The sequence below is a fragment of the Manduca sexta genome, chromosome 12 (genome assembly GCF_014839805.1).
Source record: "Manduca sexta isolate Smith_Timp_Sample1 chromosome 12, JHU_Msex_v1.0, whole genome shotgun sequence".
NCBI classification, from domain to species: domain Eukaryota; kingdom Metazoa; phylum Arthropoda; class Insecta; order Lepidoptera; family Sphingidae; genus Manduca; species Manduca sexta.
In genome coordinates, this window is record NC_051126.1 from 11,274,634 (window position 1) to 11,287,721 (window position 13,088).

General features: G+C 35.7%; 1 protein-coding gene across 1 annotated transcript in view; it reads left to right on the top strand.

Moving 5' to 3' along the window:
• Positions 1-12,980, top strand: part of LOC115440742 (meteorin-like protein) — a 38,427-nt gene extending 25,447 nt beyond the window's left edge. The window contains exons 2-5 of the mRNA XM_030165170.2: positions 7,164-7,375; positions 7,816-8,103; positions 9,869-10,013; positions 11,168-12,980. Of these exons, the coding sequence (XP_030021030.1) occupies positions 7,164-7,375; positions 7,816-8,103; positions 9,869-10,013; positions 11,168-11,414 (892 nt within the window). The 3' untranslated portion in view covers positions 11,415-12,980. The remainder of the gene's footprint in view (positions 1-7,163; positions 7,376-7,815; positions 8,104-9,868; positions 10,014-11,167) is intronic.
• The last annotated feature ends 108 nt before the right edge of the window (positions 12,981-13,088 follow it).

Here is a 13,088-nt window from a genome sequence, read left to right on the forward strand (position 1 = left end):
AATTATCGGCATAGGAAGTAGGAAAGAGAAAATATAGTGACCGATTTTACTAAATTTAATATGACTTAAGTGGATATAAACACCATTTAGCGTCAATTAGAATATAATTATTAAACTGGTGATTCCCGCCTAAATTAACAGCACCATAAACAATAGCGCTGCGCTCTATGAAGGTTGCGCCACACATGTTAAAACAAACGTTCTTTCCAATTTCTTTTTCATCTGGTGACCCTACGTTATGAACTGAATGTGTGGGTGAACTCGAAAGCTTATAAATCTCGTGCGTTGTAATGCGCTACAGACTTGACAATGGCCAGTCGGACAGGGATACAATGCGAGTTCATTTCTACACGTTGCATAAACGATTGTCTTTGGCTTGATTGAACACTGTTGCCCACGTCTTTTGAACATCTTTTATTATGCTTGCGACCTCGTAAACTTAGTTTTATAAATGTATATGCAGCCAGAGCCGTAAAAGATTTCACAATAAAATCGTGTTTATATTAGAACAAAAACAGACTATCCGTAAATATTTTTCGATGAAAATAGTTTTGCAGAGTCAAAAACCTATCTAAAGTTGGACAATAAAAATATTTTTATGTCATAATTTACAAATAATAGGTATTACGTTCTATTCATTTATATTGATTTTATATTTAAAAATTGTAAGGATAAAATATATAATTATTCAAAAATTGATTGTGTGGATATTAATAGTTGTTTTTGTGTGTAATAATTAGTTTCCATTGGACGTTGGGCTTTTTTTTGTCATAAACTTGTTTTGAGAATTCTTGATGAAACGGTCCTAGCTAGACTAATGAAAATAATATTCGTTTATAGCTATTTGTTAATGCTGCATCACAGAGTACAAAGTATTAAAAATATATGTTAAATATCGGCAATTACTTGTATGTCTATAGCTTCTTTATACACATAAGTGTGTTACGTAATTCCTGTATTTACACTTACTTTAATCCTTGCCATATAACAGCCGGATACTTTCAAATATTGAAATAGTTCCAGTATTACAGTTTTATATACAACTTTACTTATATGTACTTGGTTTATGGAAATTGGCAGCCGCGTGGGCAGAACCAGTGCAGTTTGCATATCCCAGCGGGGCACGGTTATTATTTTATGTTAAATATTTTGCATTCGACGATATTTGATCGGAAATATTATGACACAATTGATTATCGCCTCCACAGGTATCTACTTATTGTAATTAATACCTAAATGACTGATTTGAAGAAGAAAATAACTGATTGCAAATATTTCAGATTTTTATAATCAAATATCTGAATTATTCCACTACGTTCCCGCCACACCTTCATTTCTAAAAGTCTTTCTTATGCAAATTTACTTGTGTAGATTTAGCTCTATTTGTAAGATTTGCATATTACCCACATAATACTGTATCATAGTTCGATTCTTTGTGTTTTGTTTCTACAAAAAACTGATTTGCATTTATTTGTTTCACGTTACAATAAAATATTTGGAAAGGGTTTTTTTATACTAGATCCAGACGCATATATTATATATCTTCTCGTAAAAATGCTTTTAACAGTATTATTATAATCGCTTGAAACTAAAATAAAACAATTTTGCCGATTTTATCGCTGTTTTTTATATTATCATTTTCTTCCGATGTTTCGAAGACTTTGCAGCCTTCGTGGTCACGGGGCGGACTGAGGTCTTGGTCATCCGAAAAGTCAAAATTACAATATCTACTTACATTTATCAATTATATATTTTTTTATAATTTTAGCTGTTGCTGGTCCAATCTACCCAGAACCATGATGCGATAAAATCCCCAAAATAGTTTTATTACAATGTCTAACATTCGCGTAAACATAAGAAAACATCGCTTAATATTATTAAAATTTCTTGTTGGAAAATACAACAGAAATAAAAAAACGTAATATTTTTAAGCTTTCGTGTACATCTACGTGAAGATCGTTGTACCATCGTGTATGGTGTACGCACGCGACATTGTTATCTTGTCCCAAGTTTGGGCGACAATAAATAAGCATGTTCGTAGAAAAGACAAGAATTTTATTATTCCGTGGGGCGGCCGCGGGCGTCGCGATAACGTTTTATGAGATCTATTATCGCACGGACTTTCTACTCAGCCACGCTTTTCCTATTACATCGGAAGTTTGTCGTTGGCTGTTATAATAACAATTTTCATATCGTACGTAGCAAAATTTTAAGATCATCGATTAGTCAGAAACACTTATTGGAGTCACGTGATCGATTGACAACAATTATTTTATGAATATCAAACGTTTAACTAAAGTTCAACTTTGTTATCATAATGATAATTATTCAGTACGAGAAATCCAAAAAGGCTTGTAGACATGTAGCGTGGGTGTCAAAATTACCTATCGCCGACCTCAACTTGACCCCAAGAGCTGGCATTGGGAGGTCATCTAGGTATGTTAAACGCAACTTTATTACCATAACCCGTTGGCAATTGTTAAAATATTCTATTATCTAATTCCCAACGTTTTCATCGATCGGTATTATCATGAATACGTTAAAATTTATTATACAACATCGATAGTTTACGAAAAGAATAATTGAATGGAATTATATGCACAATGGTTTTATAGGAATCATAAAAATAAATTAATAAACGGCATGGTGCCTAATACTTACCTATGCTGTGTTAATTGCACATAAATTTTTAATTGGGTCTGAAATAATGAAGATTTTATATCAACAAAATCGGACAAAGATAGAGATTTTAATAAGGTATCTTAGAAGGTTTCTATAAATTATAGACATAAAATAGAAAATTACAGTGGATTTTAAGCTTGCAATTATAAAACATGCCTAAATGACACTTCATTGCAAGCTTTTAAGAGAGCAGTGATTTACGAATCATTGGAAAACCCTGCTGTGTTCGACAATGATTTAAAAATATTGTTTCCTCTCACGCTATAACTGCATCCTCTTCAAAATTTGTTTAACAAATACATTTTTAGATATTATGCATTTTGAAATGCAGAATGGTGAATTATCTTATCAATATTTTACATATGTCAACTAAAATGTTTTTTCTTTTCTAAACAATTTATGATGCTTCGTGAGGAGTATTTTAATAAGTCCTTAGGAGTTAAATCTACGACGCCAGCAAATTAAAGGTTTTTATTTCATTTACCTTCAAAGTCACTTAGGCAGCCAATACATTTTCCTCGTATCATCATTATACGATCAGAATGAATTATTAAAAACTCATTCCTATTTCAATTTACAGCTGTATTTACCCCCAGGTATTACAGAATAAAACAACTTTGACATTAATTTGGTCGCGCGCGTGACTTCATTTAAGCGGCCATTCTTTTGGTTTGCTAGAAAAGAACAGAATCATACCATTGTTTGATGTTAGAAAGAGTAAGACTATTTCTTCGAGAGTTTAAGGTCCTAGTACCTCAGTGTCATTTGCTTTATAATCATCTGTAATGTGTATCGTAGAAATATTTTTATAATTCGTATTTTGCGTCTCCTGCGTCGTAAGTTATTTTTTGTGTTAATAAAGATATTTTTTTATATTGTAAGACACGGACGGTAATGAAATCCAACGTACTGCTTAATTACTAACATTACTATGAGTGAAGGAATTTTATGAATTTAAAAAGAACCAGTAGTGAAACATCATAAATGCTAATTTCCTTCGCTGTCGTTGACGTGCAAAAAAGAAATTCCTTAACAACCAATTACTTAATATTTTTTATAACAATGTTCATCATTGGCATCAGTTTGAGCGTAAAATGTATAATACAAAAGTATGGAAAAAATTAAAGGGATTAAAATACAAACTTTCTAACCGCTTAAATTTTTGCCGCCAAAATTATATTTACGAGCATGCGTCGATATACCATGTTGTTCATAATTAGACGAGGTGCACGCAGTTAACACCCTAGCGCGCGGCCGCGTTTTTGTGACCAGGGTAACAAAAAATCTATGCGGTTTGTGTTTGTTTTAGCGCGCACCGATAAGGTGGCGCGGCGGGGATCGTTATGCGTCTACGTTTTGTCCAACTAATAATAATAGCATGACATCGTCACATTACTACTGCGTTAAGTAGAAAAGCTGGGTAGTCTATAGATATTTCGCAAATGTTATGAATGATGTTGATAAAATGGACCTCTCACTATATTATTGGAAAGGTTTCAATCCTGACTTATTTATATATTCAAACGATTAAGCCAAACCCCTAATTTAGATACTTGGCGAGTACAAACAAAAAGCCACGAATAAACGTGCGTTAAACAACTTGATCAAGTGTAATTGTTACTCATCATAGTCATATTTATTCGCCATCAGTGTAAATGAGGCATCGGATTTTTTTTTGACCTGGAGTTAGAATTCCGGAACTCACCGGTTTTACAGCTCAATTCCTTTGCACACAAAACTAATGAATCGTATATAATTGGTAAAATTTTTATGAAGATTCAAACCTTTTTGATGCCGGAACTGGAGCATCCTTTATGAACGATCTTATTAATATTCTAAGGAGCTCAAGATTTACATTTGGATGTAAGGTTATTGTCTGATAACTAATACGATTTTGTAAATGGTTCAAAGTTATGAAGCTATGCTTGAAAGTAGCTACATGAGCTAGTCTTTATTGCGCTAATGGACGTATACACGAGCGGATCCGTAAGCAAAAGCTACATAATGAAAACAAAACATAGATAGATTTTAATTTTAAATCGAGTTTGGGGTCAGAGTTTAAATTCATAACATATTTATATATGAATAACAATTTTATAGTGTTATTTAAATAAACTCAAACTATAAAACTACGCGGTTAATTCACACGCAAAAAAACACATTATGAAAATTAAACACCAGTTGATGTGTGCTAAAATTATTCAAACGATCATAATATCAGTTCGTTATAAATAGTTAATGTGGAACAATTTGTTGAGATTCGATTATACAAAGAAATCGAGTTGTTATAAATTTTTTTGCAATATCTCGCGGCTAATATTATATTAAAACATTTATTTAATCAAATTCATAATTGCTCAATTAAAAACCATTTTAGACTATTGATATTTCCATAAAAAAACCGATCTCAGGTAGTTTTACCCTCGTACAATTGGGAGAAGGTTGTTCACCCCTGCCTACCTCACACGTGTGCGGCAGGGGACACACATGAGCCACACACTTGTCCCTATTAACCCGTAAATTACATCCCTACACATATTTCAACAACCACTATTAGTAGGGAATGAAAACATGTCAAAGTTTGGTAAACTTTCAAATTTAATTTTGTCTTTACACTTAATTAGCCCAAGTTTTATTAGGTTGATTGTTAAAATGGCGCGCATTCCTCTGAACATCCCCTGAAAGTCATAGTGCCACCATTACCGACCATCCCTTAATGACCTGTTAATAACCTTCAAGATTTAAAGTAACATCAGAACAAAAAGCGTCTGTTTATTTTACTTTTTCAATAACTTTATGACTCAGATATATTTCACAAACACATTAAATCACTATGGACAGTTCTAACTGTAAGTAATATCTAAGTTTGGCGCCATTAAAGCCCATAAAGAACAATCGAAGAGAAATCGAAGATAGATAGTGGTTTTTATATACGACCGATTTATAAATTCGTGTAGGAGTTAGAACTTATCATAAATTTTTATATGAAAATTACCGCTCGGACATAAACCAAACTTGGTTTATTTCAACAGTAAATAAATAATGTTAAGGCTATTTGCTGGTATGTTGTGATATATTATTAATAACCAAAATCATTAAAATATGATACGTTAATGATAGTTTATATGAAATAAGTCATCTAAGTTCAAACTTAATAGTGTAGAGCCATAGTAGTAACATAGAGACCTGTCCTTTAATTAAAAATGTAAATTTGTTTCTGTTAATGAATGTCTGCGTGATAAATTGAAATTTAAGCCTTTCTTGTAACAGAACTTAGATATTCCTTGGCCAATAGAAAATTAACAAAAGATATCCTCACGTATATTCAAAAATCAACATGTCGGGACGAATACCGAGACTACGTGATTGTGCATGAAGTTGACGAGATGTGGTCTGGATTTGGACACGGCGTCACAAAAAGAAAGGCGTCAACGGTCCACACGGACAATACGTTTTAACATAAAAGCGTTGTCGTGGTTTTATTGGGCGTGCGTCGTGTAATGTTAACGTTGTGTGAGTGGCCGTGGGCCGGGCGTGGGCGCTACTCCAGAACCACGGCCCACGTGCCGCCGATCGCAGATACAATTGTCCGCTCGGGGCTTGTTTATGGAGCACTTCTCGAGATATCGAACCGAAATGACACCTTGATCGCGTGCCGCAATCTCGCAGTACCTTTGTGATACCAACTTTCCTTCGCTGATTGCTTCAGCCGGTTATCGGGGATCTCGTTCGGTAACTGTTGTTCAATTTATAATAAAATTATTATGCTTTGTTGTAATTCTTATCAATAATGTACTCGTTTTTGATAAAGAATTACTCAATTACTAATAAGACGTGTCTTCAAAGCTTTAGTGTAAATGATTGATGCTTTAAGCGAAGGTTCCATCTGCGGACAAAAGATGACGTAAAATATTCACATTCCATTAGTTTTTTGTTAAACAAGCTCTGCCACATGCCTTCGTTAAGATTTTGATTACAGTTGACGACGCTACGTGCCCGTGGACACTAAACATTTTATCATTTTGTCTGGAAATACCATAATCTGCAATATAAATAAAAAACGAACAATACGACAGAACTGGTTTTAAAAGCATAAAGACTTTAAACGGTGGCCGTCTCGATATGTTCATAATTTTTATTGAGCAGATAAACGGAGCCAGGGCGGCGTTAATATTGAATATGTAATAAGCTTTCCTCTCAAACTTAAACTGACAACGAAGTAATTCGTTTAAATATGATTAAAGTACCAAGATTAAATATTCATAATACGACTTGATATAATTCGGGTGTCGTATTTACTTACATTTCGGTGACGGCTACTGTAGTTTTGATATAATTGCGTCATTAGGAGCTTTACCCGCTTTCATGGCGATTTTATTGTTGAAACTTGTATATTCAGGGTAATAAAAAAGTATATGAATTGTTTTTAGAAGTTTAATTACCCAGTTGAATGCATAAGTAACGAAGGATAATGTTTCCAGTGGTTTGACGTCGACTGCAGAGCGTGGAGTGACGCCAGTATACCTCCGATGTCGCGAAGGCGGCGTAACGTGGATGTATCCTCGCGGGGCGCTGCGGTTGCTGTTCAGGCCCTCGCTGCCTGCTGACGAGCGCGACTTCACCGTCTGCATACGCGTCATCAGACGACCAGACCCGCCAGACCTGTTCCATTCCGTGCGGCATGATGATACAGGTATTGTACATAATAATATTTGAAAAAAAATGTTATCAAAATTAAGTATTTTATAGTACTTTTATTCATATGATCAACTCCTCCCTATCTTTTTATTCGATTAGTTCAGTTGCAGTTTTAGACTGATAAGTGATCCCATAGACTCGCTGTGCTTCACCGCTCAGTGTCATAAAATGCGTTCCACTGCCGATTCTGGATTACAGGAGTTGCAGTGATGGGTTTAAGGGTGGGATTATCTCGTAGTACTTATGTCATATAATTATTTTTGATTCTCTTTGATCTTAAATTGCATATAGCGCAGGCGTATAATCGTGAAATAGTAGAATCATAAATTTACTTTATCTCAATTAAAGGTTCAAAAATTTAATAAATAATGATACCGTGACACTCAAACCACTTATTAATTACTTCAAAAATTAAGCATGTAAAAATATTTGCAGCCGCGGAACGTTTTCCCGCCCGTCTGTTCGTGGAGGGGGCGCGTCGGTTGGTGCCTCTCTACGCGCCCAACGACGGCGACCCTCGCGAGCTACGTTGCTTCCGCAGCAGGCGAGGGCGCGCCGCACTCTACGTAGAGGCGGAACCCGAAGAAGGACCCAAGAGGAGGGTCGCCATGTTCAAATATGAGGCCAAGCCGCTCGTCCGAAGGCATTATGATCCCGCTACTGCTGATTGTCGACCTTGCACGGAATCCGAGTTGGAGCTCGCTTTCTGCACGAGCGATTTAGGTAAGCATTGTACTTAGTGCGAGTTACTCTGAATTAAATGTTTTTTGTAATGCCTCTTGAAAAAAGCTGTTTTAAAAAAATTGTGAGGTATGTCTTACTTTGTCCAGGGAACACATTGTTTTTCACAGTTGTCTTTAGTTTCTGGGGCTCGGGCGGTCGGCAATTGTAATGGTGAAATCTCGACCAAATAATTAACCTTTTTACTTCTAAAGACGGTAATAACAACAACAAAAGTATCACAAAGCTCCCGCCTCACTCTCGTATGTTAATAAACCACGGTAGCGCAGTCATTTGTCGCCATAATCGGCTTTCCTCTCGCCTGAAATAAATTAAAGTTAATAACAACAGAAATAATGTAGCATAACAACCGCAAAATATTCTTTAAACGGCGCAACTTGGCGCATATCAGACGACGCGACCGTTGCTCAAGAATTATTTTAAAAACGTCGTTTAACAAAATGTGCAAAAACTAAAAATATGTGCGCGGTCCGGCACGCTTTGTATTATTGTACCGCTGAGTGCTTTCGCGATAAGCGGACAGATTAGATTGCAGTCCCGTCATGATTCACGGAAGCTTTTGCATATGCGATGGGCCGGCATGATGCTGCTTAGATTCAATTTACGTCCATAATGAGCAGACATGAGTGCATACCGGATAGACGAGTATGGCGGCGGCGGCACGCGACGCGGCGGGACGCGGCGGGGAGCTAATGTGAATGTTTTTTTCTCGCATGATATATTGTAATAGCCGGAGAGTTATGTCACCGCAGCGCAGGACAGGGTTCAGTGCGCCCCGCGGGCCTGTGGGCGGCCGTCGGAGCCACTCGCTATAACCACCATAAACCCGGAACGTTATTAGCGGCGCTCGCCTGCAGCCTGCCACCTATCTTTAAAATTTTTGTTTGTCATGCTATATAATAATTATGAGGGTTTTTCTATAGAATGACAGTCATTGGGATACTTGTATTGTTTAGAAAACGGGAATTGGAATGTTGAATTTGTATTCACTCGTAAGTTTATGGGACAAGTTTGGAAACGGTCGAAAACACTTTGATTTAGAGGCAACTGTTCTCATATGATTAGCAGGATAGTTTGAGCTTATCATAAGTGCTATCTTCAAATATCGGAACACGTTAATTGTTTTTGCCGTTGTATAATTAGTAGGCTTGTTGGGTTAGTAGAGAGCTATAGACGCGATAGCTCGTTAGTAAGCCTTCTATATAATTATCACGAGTCGGGCGGGTTGACGACCGCTTACGAGACCAAAAATATTCACTTATCTATCTCAAACAAAAGGCTCGGTCGAAAAACTCAGTCCCCATTTTGCGCTTACTCACGACCGTTACAAAAAAGACATTGCCGCATGGACAATAGATAATATTGATTAATATCTAATCTACATATAACGAATCTGTATCGTTGTCGTACAATGGCGCGGCAAAAAATACAGTAATTATTACTTGCAGTTCCGTGAGCCTTCAAGTAATATAGGTTGAGTAAAAACAATATCAAGGCAATATATTTTAAATGTTAGTATGTAAAATGTTAAATGTTAATGTATCTTAAATGTTAATTTGTTATGTTTCTTTCCAAATGTGACTAGTAAACTCACATTTGGAATTAAAACTTTTATGGATGTTTCACATTTCATTTTATTCTAAATAACTAGGAATTGGTCGCCTATGATCCAGGCCCACTGCTTCGTGTAGGAACCGAGTTAATGTTATTATTAAAACAATATACTAAATTTATTTTTTGTTCACAGTGTCGCGTGGTGTGATAGTAGGGAGTGAACAGAGGGAAGACCTGGACACGACCCAGCTCACGCTGCGACTGACCAAGTTGATTCGCGCCACGGGCAGCGACACGGAGCCCAAAGACAAAACAGACGAGAATGATGACTATTACAGGTAATTATTATTTTCTCTCATTAAATTATTGTATATTTTCTCTATATTGTTTATGGTGTGCGTGTTTACTAACGTAATCATATTTGTAAGTGATTAGGATGTATCCAAAGGCGTCTCTATATTCTATAACAGTACAATACATCATTGAAACTTATTTCTTTTGTTATATTGAAAATTTCTGTCTTAGTTTAATTGATATAAATACTAACGGCTACTATAGCAATGGGCAGAAATTATAATACGATACTCGATAACATACCGCACCTTTAGAATTACAATAACGCAAGTGCAATAAACCGTTAAATTAAATTTCTAATCATCAACATTTGAAAAGTGACTAACTATCGAATGCAACATCGATATACGGTAATACGAGTGTTACTTTAATTACAAGTAAAAGAGTATGCGATAATTAATTATTCCAAAGACAATTATAAAAATAGTCTCATTGCTAGATAAGTTTTTACTGCTCGTAAAGAAACCAAACCAGACATAGACATGAAATATAATCATATAAAGAAATCCACGAGTCTGCGTGATACAATCTATCCTGTAGTTACGACCTGCCTGGCCGGCTGATAGTATCTGACCTGGCTTTTGGCAGGTTTCTGTTTACAAGCCGGTAACAATTCTGGCTGTCTGGTAGCTTTATCGCTATTGATCTTGGAATAGCGGATTTTTTAAAATATTTATATTTTTTATGGTTATTTTTGAGAGTAGGAAGGAGGCGAAAGTATGTGTTCAAATACGTAGAGAGTAGAGAATTTGTTTTATAGACTTTCATATGCCTTATAGAATCCTGTATCTATCTTTTATCTCTTGCGTTATACTATGAATCTAACTCAGTACTTACTTAACCAACAACTGTAACTCGATTGCTTTTAAACGCTTCCTTCGTGTTACTTATGATCTATTTCAGTTTTACTCTTAACGGAACCCAATTCTCAATCTTCGATTCTATTCCGTTAAATAAATCAATCAAAATAAGTCAACCTATCAAAATAAATGTTCAATCAGCATGTCTAAACATTTATTTTAATAGGTTCATTTTCGCGATCGATCTAAACAACAGTGATTGTTTATTGAAATCGCCAGTAAATGGATATGAGAAATATTTCCATTTTATAACATCATCGTTATATGTGTTGTTACAGGTATGAAGTAGACAACACAGTAGAGCCGGCGCGAGGGCGGCGAGGCCGGCGCGCGCGCAGCCTGCACGCGCACGTGCACGTGGCGTCGGCGTGCGGCGCGGCGGCGGGCGCGGGCGAGTTCCTCGTGATGGCGCGCCGCCGCCTCGGCCGGTACGCGCTCGTGTGCGCGCCGCGGCTGCAGGACTGGGTTCAGTTGGTCGAGAGGCGGAATGCAGAGGGCACTGCGCATTGCTTGTTGCAGCACTGAGGGATGCCTGCGTGATGACAATGTCGACGGCTCCAGTGGTCTCCAGTCTCATAACTACACAATCTGGCAATTATTGGTATTCTAGATGAACAGCCGTAATTGAAGAATAATTGGACTGATGCTTCGGATTGTATGACGGACATTAGTCCGTCAGCATTCCATGATAGCCGCCTGGGTATGGCATCAGTTTGGCTGGACGATGTTGCCTAAGCTTGTTAAAAAAGATCAAATCCATAAATAGCACCTCGTAATAATGGCAATATAAAGTCAATATAAACTCGTAAAAAACGAACAGTTTTTATCGTGGTTTATAAAAGTCCGGCTGGAAGGACCAATAACGGACTTCGCACATTAGTGTTGGCAATGCAGTGACAGACAATTAAATTGTATGGACTGAAGTGATCACTATAATATTATGACAGTTATGGTGTTTAGATGGAGATGCATAGAATATAAAGCAATTCTTTATGTTTCTTTTAAAGTAGAGATGTATTTTCAAAGTATTAATAATAGCAGATTTTTATGAAATATGTACATCGAATGACCACTGTTATTATAAGATATATTATTGCTTGCCATAAATCAGCTTACGTTTTGCAATATTGTACAGAAATATTATATTTATGTAGTCTTTATTTACTGTAAAATGTAGCTTATGTATGTAGTTCAGAGTGCCAAAATCCGTAAGATCTTCATATTTAGACGTAAGGTTGATCTCAACTCTGTACATATTATATTTAAGAGGTAATAGCCATATTATCGTTAATCTACAACTTTGTAATATTTATCTGGAAAAAACACTTTTTATTTTTTTAAAACTTTGTTGAAAACTTCGTGGTGACATTTAATAAGATTCTTTTATTTTTAACTAAACTTAAAAGTGTTTTATTGAATGTTTGACGATTTAAATGTGTTATAAAAAGTTGTAAGTACAGAACTTTATCTTCTTTTTCACTTCATATTATATCATGACACATGCTACTTACAGCGCATTGTAATAAACGATCCCAATCTCAATCTTCAATCCGAATTCGAAAATTACCAATCAAAATAACTCATTTGTAAACATGTCAAAAAAGGTCTATTCTCATTGGTGAAGATAGACCGAAAACATCGATTGGGATCATTTATAGAATATTGCGCTTAGATAATAGGAAATGCTATTAAAATGTTTAGTTTGTTCGCACTAATTCACGTACATTTCGTGTGCTAAGGCGTTACCGCTAACAGCCATTTTCAGCGTAAACTATTATACAATGTTAAGTGGCATGTGTTTATTGCAATAAATCCTGATTTATTGGTGCTGTTGTCACGCGTGCTTCCATAGCCAAAATATAATATATTTCATAACAGCTGCCTTTATATATTTGTGAATATTAAGTAATATATTTTGTACAAAATTATGTAATTATTGTCGATATGTGATATAGAATACAACGATGTTAAAGTGCCTATTGTATATTTATGTTTGATGGTTCGATATTAATACGTAGTGTTAAACGATATAAGAATTTATACATATTAACCGTAAGAAGAAAACTGTTGAATAAAATAGTTTAAAAATTATTGTGACATCTTTTATTCTCCCTGTACTTCTTTTATATTATGGCTGTTTATTTATCGGTGATTTTGTCAATGTAGAGTAATAGCAGATACAAAACAAAAAGAGACTAT